General features: G+C 35.6%; 1 protein-coding gene across 1 annotated transcript in view; it reads left to right on the top strand.

The window, feature by feature from the left end:
• frmd3 (FERM domain containing 3) overlaps window positions 1-12,076 on the top strand; it is an 83,752-nt gene extending 71,676 nt beyond the window's left edge. Inside the window, exons 11-14 of the mRNA XM_016455087.1 lie at window positions 497-571; window positions 657-725; window positions 2,012-2,136; window positions 10,905-12,076. Coding sequence (XP_016310573.1) covers window positions 497-571; window positions 657-725; window positions 2,012-2,136; window positions 10,905-11,557 — 922 coding nt within the window. The 3' untranslated portion in view covers window positions 11,558-12,076. The remainder of the gene's footprint in view (window positions 1-496; window positions 572-656; window positions 726-2,011; window positions 2,137-10,904) is intronic.
• The last annotated feature ends 2,164 nt before the right edge of the window (window positions 12,077-14,240 follow it).

Here is a 14,240-nt window from a genome sequence, read left to right as displayed (position 1 = left end):
AATGAAAGCTTTAAATATACATTTTTAAAATGGATTTTGCATTCCACACTAACAGTTATATACATCTTTACATCTTTCTAATAATGTGTAGAAGTTGTAGATCCTGGTAATTATATCAGTATGAGGTCATGGGACAAACGCAGCACACAGATGGCACGGTTTGCTGAGAATGATCCTGATATAAGTGCCTTGATGTCTTTCTCTGTCTCTAGTTACTCTGTGTGAGTGGTATCATGTTACTGTTGAAAGCCCTTTAATTAAGAGCCTAAATGCCAGCCAGACAGCAGGCCTGCCTCTGTCAAACAACAACACTCTCTTCATATTAACACACACACATCAGTCAATCAATCACAAGCTGCTTTTATTGCTCAGGCCACACTGTAGGAGAAAAGCTGCAGAATTGATTTAAATATTGCAATTGCAACAAGTTTGAATATGAACGTAGTAGAGGCAAACTGTTGGTTATTGTTTTGTTAACTGCTTTTTTCTGATTTAGATGTGCAAAGTCCAGTCAGATCAAGACTGTGTCCAGCAGCAGTATATTTTTCAAGGGAAGCAGATTTCGCTACAGGTGAGATTGTGCAGTGATCCGGTGGAAGTAAACCATAAGTCAGACATGCTGATATTTAATATTATTGCTTCTGGTTTGATTTCAGTGGTCGGGTGGCTAAAGAAGTGATTGAAGCCAGTTCAAAGATTCAGAGAGAACCTCCTGTTGTACACAGGTCAGCCTCCATTTATATATACCCTACTGTGTCTAATCCACACTTCACTCACTTCAGGTTGTGGAAATCAGGCTGTTCATATGGTTTAAAACGGCCACAATATGCATTTAGATTTCTTTCACAGCTGTTTAATACACAGACATAACCGACTGTGTTTTTCTAACTTGTGCGTGTTTTTAACATAAACGTGTGTGAAAGAGAACTTGGTTTAGTACTCACATCATGCCGTGTGACAGCCGCTTTCTGTGCACGTGCTTTGGATGTGTGTGCTCAGAAAACCGTGTAGCAGAAGTTTAAACTGATATGGCTTTAAAACGCATGATTTCAGCATGATAGACATGATAATCAAAACCAAATGGATGTTTTTTGACAAAGTGTCTGAGGTATGAGCTGTAAAGGCACAGCCCTATTCCAGAAAAGGGGGCGGGGAGCAGCAGCTCATTTGCATTTAAAGAGACATGCACGAAAACAGAGTGTTTCTGCTTCCACTCAAAATAGGCATTTTCAAAATGATATAATAAATGATCTGTGGGGCATTTTGAGCTGAGACTTCACAGACACATTCTGGGGACATCTGAGACATAAGTTACATCTTGTAAAAACGGGCATAATAGGTGCCCTTTATGGACCAATTCTCACTAATAACTAGCATGCATATTACTAGCATATTGGCTGTTTATTAGTACTTATAAAGTAAATATTAATGCCTTATTCTACTATATTTTAGATCGCTTAATCTGACCACATACCAAAACTTAACAACTACCTTACTAACTATTAATAACCAGCAAATTACGAGTTTGTTGAGGCAAAAGTCATAGTTAATAGTTCAAGGGATAGTTCACCCAAAAATAAAAATTACCCCATGATTTTCTCATCGCTTCAGAAGGCCTTTATTAACCCCCCGGAGCCATGTGGACTTCGTTTATAATGGATGGGTGCAATTTTTTCAACTTCAAATTTTGGGGTACCATCCACTCCCATTATAAAGCATGGATTAGCCTGGACATTCTTTAATATAACGCCGATTGTATTCGTCTGAAAGAAGAATGTCATAGACACCTAGGATGGCTTGAGGGTGAGTAAATCATGGGGTAATTTTCATTTTTGGGTGAACTAACCCTTTAATAGTAATATTATAACATGATATTATGTCTACATAGTCTACATCAAAAATCTACATCAATCAAATTCTTTTTGTAAAAAACTACTCTTTTTAAATGATTTCACTTTCACTTCAGAAGTTCATGTTTTAACATTTTTGTATGTTTCTATGGCTGTTTCAGGTCTCAGTTTGGTCAAAGCAGAAGCTTTATTTCGCTCAGTCATAAACAGCTGATAATGAACATGGAGCCTCTTCTACCAGCACTGAGCTCCAGCAGGGAAAACAGAGACTCCTCCGCAGACAACGGTAACACGCCTGCATACATACACACCTGAACAGTGCACCTTTCTCCACTGTTAAGATCTTTAACCCCTAAACAAATGAAAAGTACTTCTAAAAATACTAACAAATATGATCATGATCTATTCACGAGACTCTAGTCACATTATTATTCCAGCAAACTGTTTTTATTCTACAAGAAGGTGAAATGCCTCATGATGACCAACATTTTCACCAGATAAATGTAGTTTTTTGTCATACTTTTTGTTTATGCACTCCCTGGCCACTTTATTAGGTATACCTGTTCAACTGCTCGTTAAGGCAAATGTGTAATCAGCCAATCACAGCAGCACCTCGATGCATTTAGACATGTAGACATGGTCAGGATGATCTGCTGAAGTTCAAACCGAGCATCAGAATGTGAAATAAAGGAGATTTACGTGACTTTAAACGTGGAATGATTGTTGGTGCCAGATGGGCTGGTCTGAGTATTTCAGAAACTGATGATCTACTGGGATTAACATGCACAACCGTCTCGAGGGTTTACAGAGAATATCTGAAAAAGAGAAAATATTCAATGAAGGCAGTTCTGTGGGCAAAAATGCCCTGTTGAAGCCAGAAGTCAGGCTACAATTCGCAGAGGCTCACCAAAACTTTTTGTCTGGTCTGGCATATCCGGAGTGAACTAGAGCGTTTAATGAAGGGGTCTTGTCATGTGATGAAGCCGTGGTGTCCGTGTGAGGAGATCTGAGGCTGGTTCATCAATGCTAAGCCCTTCACAGATCCAGTTACCAGAGGACAGGACAAGCTTTTTAGGACTGAATGTCACACTGGCCCTTCTCAGAAGTTCCCTGTTCATCCTGCTTGAAAACAATGTGCTTGCTAAAACAGACATCACTACTACACTATAAAAAATTTTGAAATTTACAGTTAAAATCCAGCAGCTGTGGAAGCTAGAACTTTACCGTGAAAATAAGCTAGCAACATTTTAAGTTTGGCAGACTGGACTTAAATTTACTGTAAAAATGCATATTTGATTAACTGATCTAATAGTAATCTACCAACCTACTGAAGTACTACAATCAGTTTTTAACTTTTTACTGACAACCACCTTAAAAACAGTTGGTATATAAAGACAAACTCACATGATGAATAAAAGTAGCTTTTCCACAATAGTAATATATAGAATGTACACAGTGTAAGCAAATACAAAACCATTGAGGTAGCATATATGACAGTAAAGTAATGCAATAAACATTAAGAAGAAACAGTTATTTCAATGAAAATTTATTTAAGTGTCACATGGGGAATTCTTGGAATGTCAATTAATGTTTGTTTTTTTCTATTTTTTTCTGTCAATTATAAGATGTCTTGTTATTGTTCATTTCCAAACTCTAGAAATTTGAGTATTTTACTAAATTACATTAAATATCTCATTCGATTTTTTTTTCATATATGTTAAGGAAGCTTGCTGTTAACCATTAACAGGTTTTTAGAATAGGGAACACATATTCACTATTAAATATGAACAAACTCCTAATTTGCTGCTTATTAATAGTTAGTAAGGTAGTTATAGAGATTAAGTAATCTAAAATATGGTCATGCAGAATAAGGTATTACTATGTGCTTTATAAGTACTAATAAACAGTTAATATTCTATTAATATGCATGGTAATATGCAACTAGTTAATAGTGAGTATTGGTCCTTAAAACAAAGTGTTACCGTTTTTACAGTAGCATTTTTACATTTTTAGTCTTTTACCATTAAAAATTATGATAATTTTTACAGTGCTCTATTGATCATTGATCAACTAGTTTGTTTTACTCATTTTAAACTTGCTAAAACTCGAGAAATGCACTATAAATCCATTTACCTACTTGTCATGTAAATTGTATTTATTTTTCTATTTCATTGTTTTGGTACAATTTTTGGTGTTTTTGTTACTGTTTCGGTTTCCACCCTGGAGAACAGTGACTCATACTTGAAAATCTGCCTTCTCTTTGGTGCAATGAATCTTTCAGCATAATGCTAAAGAAGCTTCTGGCTTTTTAGAGTTGAAATTTACAACTCTAGCTGGTGATATCAACATGGCCTTTGATTAAAATGAACCATTTGTTGGCTCACGTCTTAGACATTACAGTGGCGTTCCAAAAAACACTGTCTATTAGATCGCTACATCTCGTTCCGATCTTTGCAGACATGCCTTAACTGCTGTAGGGAGTTGATTTGTTAGATTAGACAGCATTAATGCTGTCTAAGAAACAACATAATTGTAAAATGCATAAATTATATGAATCCGTGCTATAAGCTTTGGGCGAGAAACAGACACAATTTAAGACATTATGAGTTCTTAAATCTCTTTTGTGGCCATACAAACTTTCCATTTACTTGTGAGAGCCAATGGCGGAAAAGAAGTGCGCCTAATTGGATTGAATGTGCACTTGTGGTGTGCTTCAAATATTACAAGTAAAATAAATAATTAAAAAAAAAAAATTTACTTGAAGATAATATAATGTTGTATTTGTGTATTTGAAGAGAGACACTTTCATGACTGTTTCTTAACACACTTAAGTACACTTAAAAATGGGCGCTTTGAATTAATGTCAAATTTAACGTTTTTCTTTAGAAGTACATTTTAAAGTGTTGTTTTAATAAACTACTGTTGCGCTTTAAGTATGTATACTTTTTATATTTGTTGACTGACATGGTAAAATACATGTAAAGTACTTAATTATAACTTTAATTGTAGTGTGTTATTCAAATATTACAATTAAAATTAATATATTTAAAATATGACATACAAGTTTAAATAGCAATGACATTAGGGTATATTTTAGTCTACAATAAAGGCTTGACAGTACATTCAGCACAAAAATTCAAAAATAATAGAAGTAATTATGAAATTACATATAAAGATGTACTTAAGTCCAACTTAAGTGTATAAAAAAACACTGTTGAGTTCATCTACTTGCATTTAATAAACTATAATATATATTTTTTTAGTTTTGCCGGCTTGACAGTACATTCAGCACAAAAATTCAAAAATAATAGAAGTAATTATGAAATTACATATAAAGATGTACTTAAGTCCTACTTAAGTGTATAAAAAAACACTGTTGAGTTCATCTACTTGCATTTAATAAACTATAATATATTTTTTTTTAGTTTTGCCTTTGTTTTTTTTGTTTTTTTTAAAAAAGAAGGGACGAGTTGAAAATGTCTGTGGTAATCAACATCATGCCTAAAATACTATCAACTGAGCTTAACTTGTATTAAACCCAGAGTATTCCTTTAACTGAACACAAAGGCAAACGAGATTTGAGCTCCAGTGGAGGGGAACATTATTCTGCTCTGTTATCCCTTTAATATCTGATCATGAAGTATTAATAAAATAATAAAAGGAGTCAGAGGTTGTTCTGGGTGTACAGCAGGATTCCTCAAAGCCGGATACGTGTGATGTCTGCTGGCTGTACTGTACTCCGGACTGGATCTTTTCACCATAATCAGCCGCTGTGATTAGCAAAGCCTTGAGCTATGACTGATGCTGTATAAATAGCTCATCCTGCATTTGGGCTGATCCGGCCCCTAATGCCCCGACTTTGTTCACATGTCCGCTATCCGGTGAAGTGAAGGGGCCGGCAGGACCCCATCCTATGAGCCTTAACCCATCCAGAAGAGCAGTGTTTGAGCCAGCAGGAGCCGTGAGTTTGAGGTGGATTGAGAGGGAGGTGTTGATATGGAGGTTCTCGGAGAGCAGGGGGAGCGTGTGGTGGGTTGTGAAAAGGTTGCTGACGAAGGTCTGCGGGTGGAGGATGTAGATGAGGTTCTGGGTGAATGTTTGGAGGAGCGAGGAGACGCCATGCGCTGTCAGGTGAAGATCACCACACGTCACAACCTGCAGCTGCGCATGGCCAACTATACGGCACGAGACGTCTACGTGCGGCTGCTCGGCCACGGAGACCGCATCTCAGGAACCGGTACGGAAGCTTCCCAAATCATGATTTACCAATGCTTGCATCTGATAATTGTGATTGAACAGATGGACTGGATGCGGGATAATTTCTTCATTGAATAGCAATTTTACGTCAATCTGAAAACGCATCCCAAAATGAACATTTTGTCATCTTTTACTTACCTCATATCATTCCAAAGTTGGGAAAAAATAGATGTTTTGAAAAAGGTCGTATGTGTATTTTTGTCAATTTTATTGTTAAAATGGACAAATTTTATATTTTTGTACCAACATTCTTCAAAATATCTTTTTTTATGTGCTGCAGAAATAAGTACGCCAGTAAATGACGACAGGCGTATCATTTTTGGTTGAACTACTCTTATAAGGCAGCAGAAAACTCTTGACTCCACTGGGTGTAGCTTAACAATATTGAAATAACTGAAAATCTAGTTCTTTGTACTTTACTTTGATGACACATAATCGGAGGGGAGGGCATGTCAACTTTTGTGTCAAACGGCATTTTTCTCTTTTCTTTTTCTTTTATGTCTTTCACATTCTTCAGGAGAATCTCCCTCAGATTTAGTTATTGTTGCATCTAACTGTTGCCATGGTAGCCATGATGGTCTGTTGCTAGTGACGACTGTTTCCTCCTCCTGGGTTAAATGGCTCTTTATGTGTCGCTATGGTGACATCTTCTCTTTGCCCATATGTCTGCATCTACTAACTTAAGTGTGTTTCTGTGTAAGCTGTTCAGTAGATAACTCATGATTATCCAATTAGTATTTCAGGAACTGTTAAGCGGCTGTCAGTGCTGATGCCTTGAAATCTGGTACATCCTGTCAACGAGGGATCAATTAATTAATGCTTTTCATCCAACAATCCAGTTTTCATTTTTTGACAGTATGTTAAATGTCACAGTGAAATGAGAGGATGGTTAAGGTCAAAGGACATTGCAGAGCTCTGTGTGTGTTAGAGAATATTTGCATGGAGAAGCATCGACGTCACTGACAACTTAGCTGGGAGACTCGTCTTAATCCACACTAGTCAGGCAGCTGGGTCTATATTTAGACTGGACTTGTCCAAAGAACAGGCTACAGCTGTGCCTCTCAACTGCTGGTTAAACATGCATACAACATATACACGAGAAGAGCAATATATATATATGAACTTTTCCACGACATTCTAATTTATTGAGATGCACCTGTATATATAAACATTTCATAACTTGAAGTAAAAGTTAACAAAAAAGAACTAGAAATGAATTATTTTATTTCAGCTAGTTGTATTACTAACATAAATACAAAATGAACTGAAGCAAAACTAGAGACATTTTTAATAAACAAAAATTTGTACAAATGACAAAAGCACACAATTAAATGACAAAAATTAAAATGAAAACATGAAAATATAAAGAGTAAAAACGAATTCAAAATAGTAATAAAAACTACTTAAAATGTTTTGTGCCAAACCCGTTATATTCAAAATGTGTTGGGATTTAATTTGACTGGTTTTTAAAGCAATCAATGACCTTATTAATATTATTACGAATATTCTTACTAATCATTAGTATTCATAGTATCAGTATTACTAAATCATTATTATTAGTAGTATCAGTATTAATATTAGTATTGGTATTAATATTAATATTACTAAGCATTATTATTATTCTTGGTATTAGTATTAATATCCTTCTTAGTATTAGTATTACTAATCAGTAGTATTCTTAGTATTAGTATTAATATTACTAATCATTAGTATTCTTAGTATTACCAATTATTAGTATTTTTAGAATTAGTATTACTAATAATTAGAATTCGTTGTATTCGTATTATTATAGTATTGTGTGTGTGTGTGTGTGTGTGTGTGTGTGTGTGTGTGTGTACTGGTTTGGGTGGTTTACAGTGCTGGGTAGTAACTGATTACATATAATCTGGATTACGCAATCAGATTCCAAAAATTCAGTACTTGTAATTAGATTATATTACATTTTAAAATACTCTTAATCAGACTACAGTTACTTTTTTGTTGATTACATGATTACATATTATTCATACAATAACAATAAATTATTCATAACCATGAATATAAACAAACCCCCTGCAGTTCCTTCACATAACCCAGTTTTGTAATGTTTCATGCACTTCATGTTGTTAATAATAAAAAATTGAATATATTTTCTTTCTCTTTGTATTTTTATATCAATATGATACAAGATTATCCTGTTTATATCAATGTGATAAATGTCAAAAGTAATCTAAAAGTAGTCTGATTATATTTCCTAAAATGTGTAATGTCATGGATTATGTTACTGACAACACTTTTTGTCATGTAATTTGGCATCAGTAACAGACTACAATTTGCTTGTAATCTACCCAGCACTGGGTATTTATTAGAAAAAGGAACAAACTGCAAAAACTAAAATGTAAGTACATGTTTTAAAAATCTATTCATTCTAATGGTGATAAATGGGGAAATGCAATGCTATTATTTTTAATACATATGGGCCATTCCACCAAATGGGTGCCATTTGCTTCCAAAACTCTTCAAAAAAAAATTTTTTTTTTTTACCTTTTTTAAAAACTGAATCTAGTAATTCACATATTTAACTATTCAAAATCTGTATTGGTCCATCTCAGGTAATTTTATTTAATTTATTACACAATTTTTAAGTGGAAGATGGATGCATTTTTCTCAGTCCTGTTACCAAAACTCTAATGTCTTTTAAAAAGCATGTTTAAACATGTCAAGAAATTCCTTCATTTCTCCCTCGGGCAGGTGTTTATTTGAAAGAAATTGTTGGTTTCATGGTCAAAAAAAGATCACTATATACACAAGGTGTATTTTTCTAAAGTACACAACCCCATTTTTTTTTCATTTTAAAGGCGACTCAAACCTCAAGCTTATCAATTTTCTATGATGCAATTTATTAAACAATGGGATAAATTACAGACCAAACTTAATAAAAAAATAGTGGTTTAACTTTATTTTTAAAGAAAAAAACCATTTAGTAACAGGAATGAAATGGGTAACAGGAAGGAGTATCCATTATATTAGTATACAGGTTTGACTACACATGTGAGGTATAGTGAAAGTGTTGAACATTGACTAGTGAGCTGACCTCACTGCTAAAAAAGGCCAAATCATGTTTCTATTTAAATCTAGTGGTCTGCAGAGGTTTTTGTTAGGGTTATGTTTTAATGGTAGAAGACGGGTTATAAGATAAGATATAAATAACGAAAAAATTCTAAATATTAAATTCAAATTAATATTAAAAATAATAAGCTTAACCAATAATATATTTTCAGTTTTTCTGTGGATATTGTTTTCTTATAGCGCAGCTCACACTCAAACACCATTCCATATATGAGTCTAATACGTAATTGCCACAGGACAGAAATTTCAAGTACATTTTCTGTCATACTTGCAGGAATGTAATAGAAAACAACAATGCAGGAACGACCATAGGTTTTCTCTGGGCAAAAGCATTGTCTCAGTGTGGATAGAAGGCCAAAATGTTGAGAAAAAGATGCACTTTCTAATTTATCTAGATTAATATGGATGTAGCCTAATATTTACGTTAATAAATCTGATGACACTACTCACTCCTGTTACTATTACTCAGTTACTATATATAAGTATAGGATATATGAGTATATGAGTAACAGGACTGAAAGTAACAGGATTGAGATTTTAGGATAAAATTAGCAAATACGTCTAATCTAGCCACATTGAGTACATGCTAATATTATGAGAATACTATAAATTATAGTGATTCACCAAAGATTTGTATTTTTAAAATAAAGTAAGGTTAGGTAACAGGACAGTATATTTATAATTTCGCTCCCAGCCACCGTTACAATATCATCAAATATACAGAAAAGAAAATAAGGCCACATGCTTTCGATCATTTCATTGCCTTCAGAAGATCCAGATGTTGCAATATTATGTTGAAAATGTGTCTTGTGGAATTTCCCCAGTTTTTTAGAGGGGGGAATGTGTTAGCGTAACAGGACTGAGTGAAAACCTGGGGACACGACTAAAATGTGTATTTTATCCAAAATATTATAGATTTATTTTGAAATAAATGTATTTAAAGCACAGATGGGATATGGAGGTACACAAAAATGCAAAATAAAAATGATTTCTGAAGGATTTTAAACATTATATTTCATGTTAAAATGTAGCGTTAGGCACTGGGGACATGTACAAATGCTATATTTTCTGTGTTTTAGGTAGTTTTTAATATTTTTTTAATTAAATATTTTAAATTTGCAGTTAGATTAATGTGCAGGACACTTTGCTTAATAATAAAATGTATTTTATAGTTAATTTGTATGCATGTTTGTACCTATATTGTCCTGGGGACAGAAATGGCCCCTATATAGATTTGGAAAAAGAATATGCAATATTTTATTTTAAAAGCTCTTTCGCTTTCAATACATAAAAGAGTTACAAATCTATCAAATATACTATGACTACATTCAAGTCAACATTTTTTTTTCTGATAATGACCAATGTGTTCTTCAGGAAATGTTGAAATATCCATGAAAAATTAATCTTAAAGGGACAGTTCACCCCCACCCAAAAAAAAAAGAAAATTCTGTCATCATTTACTCAGATGGTATTTTAAAGAATGTGGGTGACCAAACACTTGATGGTCCCCATTGACTTCCATAGTATTTTTCCAATCCAATACCAATTCCAATCTATGGAAGTCCGTGTGGACCAGCAACTGAATAAATATCTTCTGATTTAATGATGACAGAATTTTCATTTTTGGGTGAACTGTCCCTTTAAGGGTGAACTTTCAGTGATTAACACAACCAGTTGTTCACTCCGCAGGACTCTCAGCTTTGAAAAACTCGGTTCATCTGTCCCCACTGAAACCATCGGTCACTCCTGAGGAGGCGGAGATGGAGGAGAGGGAAAACCACGTTCAGGACAGACGCGAAGACGAGGCAGCCAACAGAACGAGAGCAGATGAGGAAATGAGAGAGATACACGTAGACCATGAAGATGAAGCGTGCGCGGCTCTCACCATATCTGACACAGCGTACAGCCCGTGTGCCAGCATGGTGCCCACGCCGGTGGAGGAGAGCCAGGGCGGCCTAGACCTGCAGTTCCAGAGTCCCGCGCGCCTGCTGAAGGAGCTGCACGCTGACCCAGAGATGCAGCTGGAGCTCCAGGCCGAGAGGGAGAGGGAAGTGGCCAGAGAGGTGTTTCGTCAGTCGCTGTGCAGCCCGTCGAGTGGACGGCAGCAGATGCAGGTGTGTCTGCGCAGTGCCGCCCGTCTGGTGGTGATGGCCACGGGTCTCCTCATGATTCTGCTTCCCCTCCTGCTCGTGCTGCTGGAGTCGGACCTGGACATCTCGTTCTTGCATGACATCCGGCAGACGCCCGAGTTTGAGCAGTTCCACTACGAGTACTACTGCCCCCTGCGCCGCTGGATCCTCTGCAAACTGGAACTCATGACAGAGCAGCTCTGGGGCGACTGAGGCTCAGCGGGAAATACAGGGAACGGGGGGCGGGAATATAATGGACAGGACAGGACAAGTTTGCTCTCCTACATCACATGATTTATTCATTCACATCTTTTGCAGATCACGCCGATACGTTCTCGTAGCAGTAATGGAGGCAGTTTCCTAGCACTTGCGCTGTAGTTGTCTAGTGTTTAAGCCATAGCGTTAGACAGCGGACAGCAGCATGGGCCTTTAAAGGGTTCATTAAAGCTGTATGACATGCACAGCTTTGGTAGAAATGCACTGGAACATCATACATTTCAACAACGATGACGGATATGTATGCTTTTTCAATATCTTCATTCATTTCATCTGCCTGTTGTCATAAACTTGAAAAAGAGTGTCAGTCAGGGTCCAAAATTAACTTCTTGTCCTACATTTCAATGGTGAGTGAATTTTCTGGACATAAAATATTTTATTTTAATTTATTTTACAGGTTTTTCTTTGTTTTGTTTTGATTCCTGTGACTATTAATAAGCCCCCTTTCTCTCTATATACGGTCCTTTTTTTCTTTGGAAAGAAATCAATATTTTTATTCAGTAAGGGTGCATTAAATTGATCAAAAGTAACAGTAAAGACATTTATTATATTACAGAAGATTTCTGTTTCATATAAACACTGTTCTTTTGAACTTTCTATACATCAAAGAATCCTAAAAATGTATTGGTTTCTAAAAAAAAAGCAGCACAACTGTTTTCAAAATTAATAATAATAATAATAATAATAAATGTCTGAACAGCAAATCAGCATATTTGAATGATTTCTGAAGGATCACGTGAATGAGTAAGGATGCTGAAAATTCAGCTTTGATCACAGGAATAAATGACATTTTAAAACATATTCAAATGGAAAATAGCTTCAGCTTCTGTAAATTGTGATACAATTTCACAGTATTACTGTTTTTACTGTATTTCTGATCAAATAAATGAAATTACAGCCATAGGAGTTGATGGAATCGATGTTTTTACAAAAAAAAGAATCAGTTATTTTACTAGAGTCGACTCTTTTAAATTGACTCTATGACTTTGTTTCTCATATTTCTGTTTTGCTGGCTAAACAACAGAAATGTTATGCCACATGGCCTCCTAGCTTAATTTGTGACTGACATCAAAGAATGCTACATTTTTTCTTTTGTAGACTATATGTACAATATCTCTTTGATTTGATTCACTTATAATCAGTGAGGGTCACTGTTTAAACGAGTTAGGTTAACTGGCCTGTAAAACAGTTTACTTATCCACCAAAGCCAATTTTCATTTACATTTGATGCTTGCCAAAGTTAATTGTGGACCCTGATGCCGGTTTGAGTGTGAAATCCTGTATAAACACATATGAAGTGTCCATTTCAAATGATTCGATGTCTTTGACTCAGTCAACCTCCATAACAACACAAATAATGCACGTCAAATGTAGAAGAGGCACAGACAGGTAATGAGCTCAGACCCGCATCTCTAAATCAAGACATATTTTCTTAAAAATCAAATCACAGCTATTAAGACAAGCAGATTCTGACCTCATAACACTGTATTGGAATAAATCTCTGCCTCTCGCAGAGCAACACACACAGATATGAGAGAGAGGGTAAGCTATACATGCTAAAACCTAATATCTGTTTTTAAAATTTTATACATTTTTATGTGACGCTTACAGTTGCTTATATTTTTCAGCAAAAAATCTTAAGTTATGTTATTTAAACTGATTTACACTAAAAGTAGGTGGTATAGAAGTGAAATATTTTTATCACCAACAATTTACCTTAAAATGCTGTGCTGTGTTTTTATATAGAATAGCACAAAGTATAAAATTTCTGTATTTCTTTTTCAGATTTTCAGATGTCATGAGCAGATGTAATAGCAGGTTGCTAGTACATTTGAGAGGCTCTTAACTGATCACTGCAATCACACAACATACAGTACATAAACACAAAATATATAAAAAAGATGCATGAAACCGCCACAAATCCAAATATTTCACATATTAAAAAAAACGTAAGTGTCGTGTAAATATCATTTTGTGGAAGTCAAATGATTGAACGTATTCAAACAATGAAAGTGCAGCTAATAAAATTTAGTTTACAAACTATGTCCATTTGGCCCAAAATTTGTCAATGGAAAACGTCTCAGGTTACACATGTAACCATGGTTCCCTGAGAATAGGGAATGCTGAGGGATGAGTGCCCAAAAACTGGATTCCTTAAGTCAAGGACTCAAGGAACACCATCCCTGCCCCAGCCAAATCGCTTTTGCCAGAACCCGAGGCACAACCTCTACAGGCAGGCTCAAAGCTCGCGATAGACTAGCTCACCCACCAAAGTATGGAACTCTAAGAGTGGAGGTCTCAGCATAATGACTCTCTAGAATGAGAGGAGACCTGGCTACACTCAACGCCTAAGCGGAGCTATGCAGAGTGGAGGCTTCAGCAGAATGACTCTCTTAAATGAGAGGGGACCTAGCTACACTCAATGCCAGAGGCAGTTAGTGAGGTTCAAAAAAGAAAAGAGCCTACAAACTCATATTACTGCCAAAGACGGAGTTCTAAAGAGCGGAGGCTTCAACAGGATGACTCTCTTAAACGAGAGGAAGCCTAACTCAACCCTACTCTAAGAGTGGAGGTTTCAGCATAACGACTCTCTAAAGTGAGAGGAGACCTAGCTACACTC

This window comes from Sinocyclocheilus anshuiensis, unplaced genomic scaffold (assembly GCF_001515605.1).
Source record: "Sinocyclocheilus anshuiensis isolate Anshui unplaced genomic scaffold, SAMN03320099.WGS_v1.1 scaffold449, whole genome shotgun sequence".
In the NCBI taxonomy this organism is placed as follows: domain Eukaryota; kingdom Metazoa; phylum Chordata; class Actinopteri; order Cypriniformes; family Cyprinidae; genus Sinocyclocheilus; species Sinocyclocheilus anshuiensis.
This window is presented reverse-complemented; position numbering and strand designations above follow the sequence as displayed.